At 58.2% G+C, this 12957-nt stretch overlaps 2 protein-coding genes across 2 annotated transcripts; both read left to right on the top strand.

Moving 5' to 3' along the window:
* Window positions 1–6910: 6910 nt before the first annotated feature.
* B0H18DRAFT_1120732 (uncharacterized protein) lies at window positions 6911–7766 on the top strand (the record flags this gene model as incomplete). The annotated part of the gene is made up of 3 exons (XM_048034196.1): window positions 6911–7127; window positions 7177–7355; window positions 7410–7766. 3 exons carry the CDS (start codon window positions 6911–6913, stop codon window positions 7764–7766), a joined length of 753 nt encoding a protein of 250 aa, XP_047891580.1.
* Window positions 7767–9933: 2167 nt separating this feature from the next.
* B0H18DRAFT_956106 (uncharacterized protein) lies at window positions 9934–12243 on the top strand (the record flags this gene model as incomplete). Its single annotated transcript, XM_048042432.1, is given in 11 exon segments — window positions 9934–9960; window positions 9980–10130; window positions 10185–10298; window positions 10340–10486; window positions 10540–10724; window positions 10772–11140; window positions 11198–11437; window positions 11486–11659; window positions 11713–11786; window positions 11835–11963; window positions 12018–12243. The coding sequence occupies 11 exon segments, from the start codon at window positions 9934–9936 to the stop codon at window positions 12241–12243; spliced, it is 1836 nt and encodes a 611-aa protein (XP_047891579.1).
* Between the last annotated feature and the right edge of the window lie 714 nt (window positions 12244–12957).

The raw sequence follows: 12957 nt of genomic DNA, 5'->3' as shown, positions 1-12957 counted from the left end.
ATCTACCTACTCGACGTCAACAACTCTATGCTATTCTGATCATATTCTGGCCAACTCGACAACTCGACAAGATGTCCGAGTCGACCACCAACCCGTCCGCACCTTCGCGAAGCAGCCGCGGGTCCCACAGTGGGACCCGCAGCAAGCTGAAGGCGTTGCGCGAGGAAGTCCGAGCGAAGCTCGCCGCAAGTCAAGAGCGGATCAACAAAGCCCTCGAGGAATCCAAGCAACTCGAGGCCGACCTGCTGGCAACGGTCGACGCCGCACTGTCCGAGGCCAGCAGCCGCAGTCGGTCTTCTCGCACGAAGACCACCCGGACTGAGTCCTCTCACCGCGAGGACTCAGCCGGAGCACTCACAGAGCAGGCGCCGTCCGACCGTGAGGTCGAACAGGCACCGCGCGCTGAGCAGCTCGAGCCCAACGTCGAGCTCGCTCAGAGCCGCCCGGAGACTGATTCTCCGCCTGCTACCAGCCAACCGATGAAGTTCGGCACCACTCGGAGGAGTGGTGAGCGCGCCGAGCTCGACGACGTAGCCGTAGTCGAGCTCGTGCCCGGAGTGAACGAGCAGCGCCAGGAGCTGACTCGCATTAGCACACGGGAGGGCATAGGCACACAGTACTACAGTAGTACTGTGTGCAGTGGGAACGAGCCCACGCGTGTAGATACGCCCGTCGCGTGCTCAGAGATGAGCCGCGACACAAAAAGCATATATTCGTTGTCGAATGACGTGCGAGCCTTGTCGAGCAGCTTGCTCGACGCGACGCGCGACGCGCTCGACCCTACGGGCGTCGAGCGTCACGGGTCCGTGGCGAGCGGCCTGAGTGCTAGCGCCCACCGCACTGCGCTCGACCGCCACCACCGACTCCACGTCCTCGACCACTCCCACTCTCTGGGCAGCCACCTCGAGCGCCCGTCTGGCGAACCAGACGCGCGCGGGGCCCCAACGCGAGTGCGAACTCGCGTTCGCGAATGGCTGTCTGACTTGCCGCCAGTCCAGTCAGTGGCGACCGACGACCTGGTACTTCACGGTACCAGATCACCACCTCCTTCCTCCCCGGATCCTCGACTCTCCCCTCTCGTCTCGCGCCTCGACCCCTACCGCGGCTCTGGCGACACGCAACGCAGCCGCGTGATCCAGGACTTGAACGATGCGCGTTCAAGTCCCGCGCCGAGTAGCAGGACCGAGCGGACCACGAAGGACACGGAGCGAGGAGAGCAGAAAGAGGACAGGGAGACGGGGAGCGATAGCGAGGAGAAGGAAGGAACAAAGGGACAGAGGGAGGAAGGGTGCGGGGCGAGCAGGAAGCACGAGCCCGAAGGCTCGACTACCACAGGTACGTACTCACTGTACGTTCCTGCATCGCAGCCCCCGCTTCCCGTGCCCGCGCTAGCAGGCGTAGCGACAAACGAGAAGCTCGTCGTGCATCCTGCTAGCCACGAAGAGGGCAACCACGTCCCCAGGTACGACTGCGAAGTCGTACCTGATGTTCCGTGTGGCAGCACGTCTGTGCTGCGGGACGACCTCCAGGTCGTACCCTCCATACCCTCTGTACCTGCGCCAGTAGGCGTACCGACGAACTCAAGGCTCGTCGTGCGCACTACTGGCCACGACTATGGCACTACTGCCCTCAGGTACGACTGCGAAGTCGTACCGGATGTCCCACGGGTGCTGCGTTATGACCCTGAGGTCGTACCCGGACCTTTCACCCTGCAAGGCGATACGACGGACGCGCAGTACTGCACGCCCGACGTGCCCCACCAGTCCATGACTGGCTATCGAGTAGCGGATACGCCCCAGGCGGACGTATCCACCTCGATACCTATCCTCTTGGCCGTGCCCGCACCAGCAAGTGCAGCGAAGAACGTGAAGGTCACCGAGCGCGCGGCTGGCCATGAGGACGGCAGATCCGCGCTGCAGGACGACCTGTTGGTCGTGTCTTCCGATCCGCAAGGCCGCACACTTGCGTTAGGGGACGACCGCGAGGTCGTACCCTCCAGTTCGCAAGGCTGCGCGATGGAGACGCAGCACTTCGCGTTCGACGTGCTCTGTTCCGGTAACAACGACCGCTTCATAGCGCACACACCGAATCTACTACTCGATGTGCACGCTATTGACCGGCACGAAGGGTCGAAAAGTGAGGATACGTCCCGGAGGAACGTACTCACTTTGACACATGCCAGGTCCGCGCCTGCCAGGGCGTCCACACCAGTGAGTGTGACGACGAACAGGGAGCCCGCCGAGAGCATCGCCCGCGACTCGTCGGGCCACCGTCTCTTCATCGCTGCTCCCATGATCACGAGTGACCATGAAGATGGCACGTTCGAATTACGAGACGACCCAATGGTTGTACCGTCCGCACTGCAAAGTGGTGCACCTGTACTAGTGGACGACCGCGAGGTCGTACCTTCCATCTCGCAAGGCGGTACAACGGACCAGCAGCGATGCAGGTCCGAGGTGTTCCATTTAACCTCGACTGGCTGTGACGCGGTGTTCACTGACTCCTTGTCGGACAGTAGCATCGCGCTAACATCGGCGTCCCAAGATGGATCGCACTTCCGTGAGGAAGTGCAGGTCTCTGGCTGCTCCGACGCAGCTGAATCCTCTGTTGATGATGATGATGAACTCAGCATTTATTAACCGCAACAAGCAAACAACGTGCTAAGACGCGGCGGACGCCGGCCTGTACAAATGTGGGCGTTAAAACGCGCCACCCAGACCTGCGTCCCGTTCGAGGTGGTATAGTAGTCTATAGACGTGATGTTTGTATAGTAATGGGCAGGCAATCTAATCGGGTTGTGAGACGGGGTCTAATGGTGTGGTCTGAGGTCGGGACGTAACGCGCATGGTAATAAAGATAGAGAATAATGAAGAAGCGAGAAATGAGGGGAAAGCATACGGTCCATATCTCGGCACTCCGGTGTCTTTCTCCTAGGGGCGCAAGCCGGGATTGCCCCCCTAGTGCACGATGTGTCGATGGTGGTGTTGGGTAGGGTGTGGGGACGGTACTTCGCCGTGCAGCTAGTACCGTTTAGTCTTCGTCGCCCTCGTCGTTCTCCGCCTCTCCTCCGTCCTGGTCCTGGTCTTCCTCTCCGCTCGGGTCTTCGTCGTCTTCGTCTTCCGCGTCTTCTTCTCTCGCTTCCTGGTCCTGGTCTTCTTCGCGCCATCCGCCTGGCGGGTCTCCCGTCTTCGTAAACGCGTCGCTGAATCCTCTGTGGTTCAGTTGGCCAAGCCATGGGACGACCCCGGCGACCCATTTGGCGACGCGCTCGACTCCACAAGATCTTTGGAAGGCCGACCGCCGCGTATGGCCTCGCTGCGAGAGGCTCGGACCGTCCCTTGGCGAGCACAAGTGGTTCGCACCTGCACAGATGAACCGCCTGCGGTTCAACTGGCAGGCCCTCCGGACGGACTCGTTATCACCTCCGATGGTCATCAATTCCGCGCGGACGCCTCCCAGGAGAACCTGCACATCCTCCAGGGCGTGCAAGTCTCCGTCTCGGGCTTAAAGACAGCCGAACCCTGTGCGGTTGAGCTGGCAAGCCCCGATCTCGACCTCGACTTCTCCAGCAACCACTCTCTCCGCGACCCCGGCGCCCCGACGAGCGCGCAGCCCGACGATCGCGTACTCCTGAAGAACGCGCGAGCTCGAGCTCGCGACCCGACTGCCGCACTGCCGGTAGTGCAGCGGCCGGCGCTTACGAAACCCGATACGCCAGACCGGTGTCCCGACCGTCAACCCGGCGAGAACTTTACAGTTCTCGCCGAGGGCTCGCTCCTAGGGAACCCCACCCAACGTTCCATCGACTTCTCCATGGTTTCCGACACCCATGGCGACTACGACGGGCACCACGAGTCGGAGATCGCACGCGAACCCTGGGGGACGCGCGTAGGACCGAATGACGGTCAGGGCGGGGACGAGGGCGATATGAGTGAGGGCGAGGAAGCGCGAGAGGTAGATGAGGAGGGTCAGGCAGAAGGAGGAGAGGGGGAAGGGTGCAGGGCAAGCACAGAAGGTGTGCGAGTCGAGTGGGATAGCTCGACGACAGGTACGTCTGCGAGAGACGTACCCCCCCTGCCCCTACCACCATCTCCTATCCCATTATCACCGCCCGTGACGACCACGACAACCGAGGCGGTTGTCGTGACAGTCACCGCATACGACAGTGGTACAGTCAGCCCAGGGGACGACCTACAGGTCGTACCCGGCATGGTCAGGCATGGCGGTATGACCGGCGAGCCGGCGAGCTCGATCGACGCACCCAACGTCCTGGTAGCTCCTATGCGGACGTCGGGCATACCGTGCGATGCATACGCGGAGGAGCTCGGCGGTGAGCTCAACAACGAGTACCTCACGGTACTCACCTCGCCGTCACCATCTTCCATCCCGATACCACCAATGACGTCGAGCCTTACGCTCGACGCCAGCATTTCTGAGCTCGCCAGTGACCCGAAGAGCGAGTACACTTCAGTACTCGCATCGCGACCGCCGTCACCCGCTTCCGTACCACTGCTCGCGCCGATTGCGACCACCCTGAAGGTCGTCGCAATGGACAGTGGTCCATTCACACCACAGAACGACATACTAGTCGTATCTGTGGCCACGCACGGCGGCGCGTCCGGAGTGCATACACGCATTACTGACGCGTCCCACCTATCCACGTCTGGTGCGGCACCGCCATCGAGCACTACCTTCGATGCAGAGGATGCTGCAGGCGGACACGATCGTCTGACTGACCAGGGCGAGTACTGCGAGGTACTCGCCCACCCACCTTCTCCCATTACAGTGCCACCGCTGGGCGACACTGAAACGAGCCTTAACGAAAAAATGGGCAGGCCAGATCCCGTGGATCGCGAGCAGTCGACCGAAACATCTACAAAGGTAGATGTGCGACAGGCTGCACCCGAGCCCGGATGGCGACCGTCGGGACGCTACATGCCACCTGCACGTCGCGCCCACTGGCAGCACCTCGAAGACCAACGTGGACTGGTCGCGGCTTACGGCGACGAACACTACACCAAGTACCGCGAGGTACTTGGCACATCCAACGAACAAGACCGGGACCCACCGCCGAGCACATCCAAGACGAATGTGCCGTCTCCTTCCTCGGACCCGGGTCAGTCGACTGGATTGACGTCGACTGACAAGTCGACGTCAATAACTCCAGTAGTGGAGACACTTGGCGAGGACGAACCCTCGTCCTCGCGGGTGCAAATACTCATGCCGTATGGTGTGGCAGGCACATCCAGTTTACCAGGTGATGCGCCCGCATCGAATGACGCGATGACCAGGGCGTCGTCGCGCGCCCGTAAGAAGGCACAGCCAGCGCGAGGGCTGGAATCATTGGACTCAGGCGAACGGCGACGTTCGACTGCTACTAATGGTACTGAGACCGAGCTGGCGCGAGCACAGGGAGGAGCTACCTCCTCCACGAGGGGGGTACTCTCCTGAGAGGGGAAGGGAGCGGGGCCTTGAGTGGCCGCCGCCTATCTCACACTGCCACCAGTATGTTGCGCGAAGAGGCCTCATGTCAAACATCGAGACAGGTACTACCCGTACTAGTACCGCGAGTGTCGAGTGATCGACTCGACGTGGAGGGTACTAGTAGTGACCATCGTGGCCACAACGCCACTCGGGAAGCCGGTACTTCGTGCCGCGAAGTACCAGTCTTGAACCGAGCATGCACACCGGATTGTCCAGTAATCGTCGACGTGAGTCAATGGCCCACGGATGAGGTGTTGTGCAAGTTGTGTTTCAGCCTCCTCGCGGACCAGCTCGACCACGATTTCGACGAGGCCGAATCCGCGGCGAGTGATGGCGAGTGGGCCATTTGGGCTCACTGCAAGAGATCTGCACTCAGCTGTGGACAGGCCATCGAGGAGATGTCCCCGCGACCGGGGACATATTCTCGTGCTGCTCGTCGAGCATGGGACCACTTCCAGAGGGAATTGGAAGTGGTTCCTCTCGAGTTTGATCCTCTGCTCATTGCACCATTACCTATGGAGATGGTGCGATATTGGGCCTACAACAAGCTGGGATGGCTTGTTGTACCACCTCGCAGTCAACCTCGGGATGACTCTGACTGGTATAACTCCTCTGATGAGGAGCCTCATACCACCACTCGTGAGGAGTACCCTGACCAGATTGAGTCGGAGTACTTCTCCGAGTCCGAGCACCATAGCTCGTGGTACTCACGAAGTTCAGGGTCTGAAGAGACAAACTCGGTAGTAGTCTCTGACTACTACGAGCAGTCTGAGATGGAGGATATCCAGAGTTCTTCTGCACTATCTGCCGAAGATGAGGGTAACTCGGAAGACGCAGACTACTACTCCAAGTCCGAGTAGTAGTCTACGTTCCTGGTTGCATAACTCCATCAAGTTATGTATGACAATGGTGAATGGTTGTGTCTGCTCACTGACACGATCTAGCATGTCGTTGTCTACAGTTCAACATCATCTTTGTTTTGCCACTCGCTACCACCGTTGGGTTGTTGCGTGTGTTTCCTTTCTTTTTCCTTTTTTCTATCTGTTTCTCTGGTTATCGCTGGGACCCGTGGTCGTGTCCAGTGGGGGAGGGTGTAACGGATATTCCCGTTACGGTATTTCTCGTCTTGTATGTTTGTCATTGTTTGCCTGAGGGCTCGTATGGCGCGCCTGTGCACCTACGAGACCTCAGTCCTTTACCATCCTCATCGCCCCATGTATGCAAGTGTAGACAGTTCCTCTGAATAGAGACTGGATACAGCGCATACCGGGCACGAGGACTAAGGGACGCCACAGCCCGGCAGGAGTTGCGCCCGACGGAGAATGGAGAATTACCATACATAGCAATGATCCATTATACGGTGCGGTCAATCCATACTTACGTGTCTGCACCATAGTAACCACTGATGCACTAGTCGCTGGCGGCCATGATGCTCGGCTTCGAGCGGCTGATGAAGCCCGATGTGGCCGAGGAACTGGGTCTCGGGGAAGTGATGGACAAGTACTGCACGATCATGCTGCCGGAGGGTAAGACCCAGGAGGAGGTCCTGGTGGACATGATCCTCGGCTTCCGAGCGGCGGATGTCGCTCAACCGCCGCAGCCGGAGACATCCTCGCTGCACGCCGAGCACTCTGGTGAACCAGGTAACTGACCAATTCTCTCCGGCCTTTCCGGATATTCATGCCACGACAGAGGGGCAGGTCGGTGCCTGGATGGAAGATCTGCCTCAAGTCCGGGATCAAATCGAAGATGCGCTGGATGACATCACGACCGAGCAGGCCAAAATCCAAGAGATGGTCGCCGAGCAATTGAAGGCCGCCCAACAGCAACTCCAGCATCTTGATGGCCGGCTGCATGTGGAGAAGCTCCGGGTAGGTTTTACACAGCACATTCACATTACATGGGACTTATACAATAAAAACTAGGACGAAGTGAGAGCTCACACCGACCGCATCCACCTCCCTGTGCTCCCAAAAATACCCGAGCCAGGTGTGATCTCACCGGAGAACATGCCCCCAAACGTGCCAGTCCAAGCCCTGAATTGGTTGGACGGTCTCGGCGAATCGATGGCCGGCATGGATCTATACATCCAGGCAGAGGTGGATTACTGGCGGGCGGTGGACCGAGTGAAGGCGGCCGAGTTAGCGGTCTTGCAGCCAGGAGAAGCGCCGAGTGCTGCGGCGGGCTCTTGCCACCCCGTCCTGTCTCAGAGTCGCATGATGGATAGTCGGGATGTCCCATTAGTGTACAGTCGTGTTGGCACCGGTATTTACATCTCGTGATATGACAGGGAAGGCTTTGATGTTCTTATGTGCACCGGCCGGCCGAATCAAACACCGGCAGAACGATTGGGCAGCAAGGCAGCTGGCTAGGCCAGACTGTCTGCTATACCTGTACAGTTATGGTGAAGATGAAACCGCCGAGCACATCAACAGTTCCATATATATTGTAAACACAGTGTAAGGTTATACAGCTACTCCGAGTCCATCCGCCAATCCGCCGGGGGAGCGTTTGTCCATGCATGTACCGCCTCACGCATATAGTAAGATAAGCACAAGCGCTCCTGGGTCGATTGCCGTACGGCATGAGGTATGCGACAGCCAGAAAATACCTCCATAGTGCCACTGTAGTATGGCATCTTCATTCCCAAAGTAGGATACTCCATATGCAAGGTCTTGTCTCCGCCGAGCGTGAGAATCATATCGTACCAGTGCTTCGCCGAGAGTACGTCTCGGTGAAGTGGACTGGCCCGGTTGGCAATCACCGATAAGGCGTTGAATGGCGTGTTCCATATCTCGGCGACGCTAGCGCGGTCCGGGTCGTTGCGCAGTGCATTGATCGACGCCACGCCACTTGCATAGAGGTCCGGATGGAGTATCTCGAGCATCGCCGAGAGGATGATATGGGGGTGCTCCATCGCCGAGAGCCACGGTCGGGCGAGCGAGGTCGGTTCCCTCAGCAGCCGCGATACCTGGGGTGGACCTGTAGTACCCTGTTGCGGATTAATACAACATATGATGATCAGTACGCCACGGATGCGCACCGTATGACCCTGCTGAAACCAGCCGGGCGAGGCAGATAAGCATGACGGCGGGAAGATTGGACATTCATCCGCATTGCGGTAGTTGTTGATATCTTGTCTCCACTTCTCGGTGGTGGTGGGGGGGTACCGGAGGAACAGCGGTTCCAGTTGAGCTGCGGTGTCCCATATGAACTGCTGCTTGATTGTTAACAACGGTGTGATGTCTGCCTGGCGATCTCGCATACCTGGTAGTACGGTGTGATTACGCCGGGGAGATGCCACAAAAGAATCCGGCCGGCGCTATCCTCGATGGTCGCAGGCTCCTTGCACGCCTCGTACTGTACGTTCTCGGCTTCTTCATCGCTCGGTGTTGTCATCGGATAAGTCAATGCGTCCCATTCAACGCTCCCTCCAAGTGGAGTGTTAGCCAAGCTTACGATGGCGGTCAATGGAAGCTCACTTCGGTTACAATAAGCCTGAGCTAACATCTTGCCAGCATTCGTCGCCTGGCGTATCATATACACATCCAGGAAGAGACCCGGAAGTGGCTCGGGCTTCATCGCCTGGCCCTCCTGCATGCGAGACAGCCAGTGTAAATATGTCCCCTTCAGGTAGGAACGAAATTGGGTGCTGATCTGTGCGGTAGTCATGTTGGAGAGTGGGGGGGGGGATTGGAGAAGAGTTGTGCGACAAGTTTGCACGATGTGGAGGACCTGATGGGCAACATGTGGTGACCATGTGTTTGCCTCATGTTTGTAGGCATGTGATGTTGTCAGTGCTCAAGTGACCCCGGCTAGGTGCTGGTTCATGCATGCGCCATCTAATGTGATGTCACGTTGTCTGGATGAGTGCCCTTGACAATTCTGGTGCCGATTTGGCCCGCAGGATCATTGATATGAGCCCCGGCCGGACCGTAGGAAGCCTATTTTTTCGACGCCTCCGGCCGGGACGTTGACAAGGGGTCTGGCCGGACCGTAGGAAGCCTAATTTTTTCGAGGCCTCCGGCCGGAACGTTGACCTGGTTGCCGGCCGGAGCGCTGGGTCTGTGTCCGGCCGGACCGTAGAAAGCCTATTTTTTCGAGGCCTCCGGCCGGGTCGTTGACCTGGTTGCCGGCCGGAACGCTGGGTCTGTGTCCGGCCGGACCGTAGAAAGCCTATTTTTTCGAGGCCTCCGGCCGGGTCGTTGACAAGGGGTCCGGCCGGAACGCTGGGTCTGTGTCCGGCCGGACCGTAGGAAGCCTATTTTTTCGAGGCCTCCGGCCGGGTTGTTCGCCTGAGGTCCGGCCGGAACGTTACACCACAGGCCGGCCGGACCATTCCTAACCACCACCCTCCCTCCGGCCGGTTCGTTGCTGCCGGCGGCCGCTCCGAACGGTGGACCCGGAGTGCTCCGGCCGAGCCCGGGTCCACCGTTACAAACGGGCCAAATGCACTCCGGGTGGACCATTCGAAACGTGATTTCCCACTCATTAGGCTCCCGAGAAGGAGGCGAGCGATGACGAGGCGAGCGTGGAGCAGCCCGAGAAGAAGAAGGCGAAGACCCAGCTGGCAAGTAAGCCAGCTGGTCAGGACGCATCGGCAGCCGACGCCGCGTCGACGAGCGCAAGAGGAGGTCAGACGTCTGGTGAGCGTCATGTTCTTCGGAGCATACGGTCCTGTTTTGACGCATACCTCGCAGAGGTGTCGCCTGGACGCAAGCGTGTTGTCATACCGGAGGTGGTCATCCAGTCCTCGCCCCCGGTGTCGCGCTCGAAGGCGCCCAGGCAGGAGGAGGACCTGGCTGCATCCCTTGGTAAGTCGCTCAAAGAGTCGCGTATTTTACTAATTCCTCAGGTACAAAATCAGCCAAGCAGACGCAGGGCGTTGCGAAGCCTCCGGAGAAGAAGACTTTCCTGCGTCTGGAGGACAGTGACGAGGAGAATGAGGACGATGACGAGGACGAGGACGAGGACGAGGACGAGGAAGGTTCTGGACAGGGCGGTGAGCCACTGGTGTGTCTTACAACTCACGCTGATGACTGATATCTGTGACAGCAGGTTCGCCATCCAGAGCAGGAAAGGGTGCAGCAAGGCGTACTCGTCGCGTCAAGATGGAGTCGATGTCCCCCATCCACGTCCCGGACGACTCTGACGACGATGGCAGCGAGTACAAGGTGTCGAGTCACGACCGAGAGGAAGACGTTGACGAGCTTGATGGCGACGTGGACATGGATGACGAGGTGAGACTGTGGCTTGGAAGGCGGCGTTTGACTGACGTTTGGCCTAGATCGTCGTCAAGGTCAAGGACAAGCCTCAGCAGAAGAAGAAAGAGAAAGCCCAGAGCAAGGGCAAGCGCAAGGTCGGCCGGCCTAAGAAGGTCATCGACGTCGACAACAACGTGCTCGAGACGATGACGCAGGAGCCGTTGAAGAGCTTCCTGCACCACGCCCAGCAGGAGTTCCGCGTGTACCTCAGCTTGGAGAACGCGTGGCCTCGAGTCATGAAGGACGGTCGTATGGAGAAGACCGAGAAGCCCGTGGAGATCATGAAGATGCTCATGGAGAAGCACGAGAGGTACAAGACCGAAAAGTTCTTGACCGCGTACAACAGGGCGTGGGCGGATACTACAGTGACTCGCGGGAGGATGATCCACTATGTGAGTCGTCACTTCATGATGTCTCAGCGGTGACATGAGCATCGAGCAAATTGTCAGGTGGCGAAGGTGTCATCTCAACTTCGTCAGGAAGTCAAGCAGAAGGCAAAGCGCGTCGTCGAGAAGAACTTCCTCGCGTTCAAGGTGCCGCAACACGGCTCTGACGGCAAGAAGCTCAGCAGTGCTGAGTACAACGAGAAGACGGCGAGTCACCTCGAGGCTCTCGTGAAGTTCTTGAAGCAGGACTTCACGTTCCATCACGGCAACTTGGAGATGCCAGATCCGATGGTGGATCCCTCGGTGCGTGTGCGTGCCAATGTCTAGGTACGGCTTACTGATATGTATTAGCTGTGGGTGGCCAACCTGGACGCTCCCTTCCACAACGAGGCTGTGGCTGAAGTCGCAGCTCGTCAGTGGTGGTCTGGAGCTCATCGGGAGGCCATGCGGCCTGAGAACCACGCGCGGTTCGACATCAACAAGCAGCCCCTGTCGAGCAACATGATAGCTCTGGTCTGCTCTGCGGTGAGTACGATACCCTAGGTACTGAAGCCTCTATTCAAGTCATTGTGCATTAGATCATCGTTGCGCTGGACGAGGCCGTCAAGGTGAACGTCACCGTCAGCTTCGACGAGAAGACGTACGCCACCGAGTAAGGAACATTATTTGTTTATAGCGCCGGCCTAACTGTGCTTTGTAGGCACGATCGTCTGAAGGTCAGCATCGACAACCTGTGGCGCTGTGCGGACCCGAGTGACCCGTCGAAGTACGACGAGGGCTGTGCTCGGTTCTGCAAGTCAATGGATGAGACGTTGGCGAACACCATACGGTAAGCACATAGCCTGTTGCTGACGCTGTGCTGACACAACATGGTGCCTATCAGGAGGCTTGCAGGGATCTCGAGCACGAGCGTAGACGACGACGACGAGGCAGCTGAGCCTACGGTCACCCGTGGCATTCCTACGGCCGCGATCTCGCGCATCTCCAAGCTGTGGGCGCCGAAGAACACTGGCACGAAGGCTAGTGACGTGCCTGCGGCGGCCTCGGCAAGCGGCTCAGGCCAGCCTGACGAGCGTGAAGAGGATGCAGAGGCCCCGTCGACCGCGTAGAGGAGTGTGCAGGTGCGTGAACTGACGGTCTGACATGGAGCATAATTCCTGAAACTGAATAGGTCTTGCCATGGTGGTGTCTACGTCCTGTCTACGTCCGTCAGGTGGTGGAACTGAAATGCAGTACGTCTCGCTGCGCTCCGTTTCGTGTACGATCATCTTCGTCGAGGTTCTCTACATCATGTACGTCGTATTCGGACTGTCATTCTGTGCCCATGCCTGCGCTGTCCTCTCCGCCTCTCTGTAGCTTTTACTGGGCTCAAACACCAGCTGCATTACTAACATCGCTCTCATATCCACGAGCTGGTGGTATACCCTGTATAGCTACGTGTTGTGATCATGTATTACTGTATGCACCGTCAATACCGCAATGAACTGTTCGCTCGCATTGCCTACTGAAGTGCATCATGATCCATTTATAACCATGCTATGGGCGCAATATGCACATCTTGAGAGCTCTTGATTAGCAGTCCCAACCTCTTAATGAGTAGGAATTGGACGTTGGTTTTATCACTCGCAAACCAGTTTATTATTGCTTTTTGAGTGGGAAACCCAATGCTGGGCTGCCCTGACAAATGGCGGTTGGAAACGCACTTCAAGGAATAAATAAAAATAAAAAGCTGCTTTTGTCAAACAATTCCTCTTGAGACCGAGGCACTTGTGTTGAGATTGGTTGAGGCGGTTTGGCTACTTTGGCGCTCTCAAAGCACTCTC

The sequence above is a fragment of the Fomitopsis serialis genome (assembly GCF_022376445.1).
Source record: "Fomitopsis serialis strain Sig1Antser10 chromosome Unknown B0H18scaffold_51, whole genome shotgun sequence".
NCBI classification, from domain to species: domain Eukaryota; kingdom Fungi; phylum Basidiomycota; class Agaricomycetes; order Polyporales; family Fomitopsidaceae; genus Fomitopsis; species Fomitopsis serialis.
This window is presented reverse-complemented; position numbering and strand designations above follow the sequence as displayed.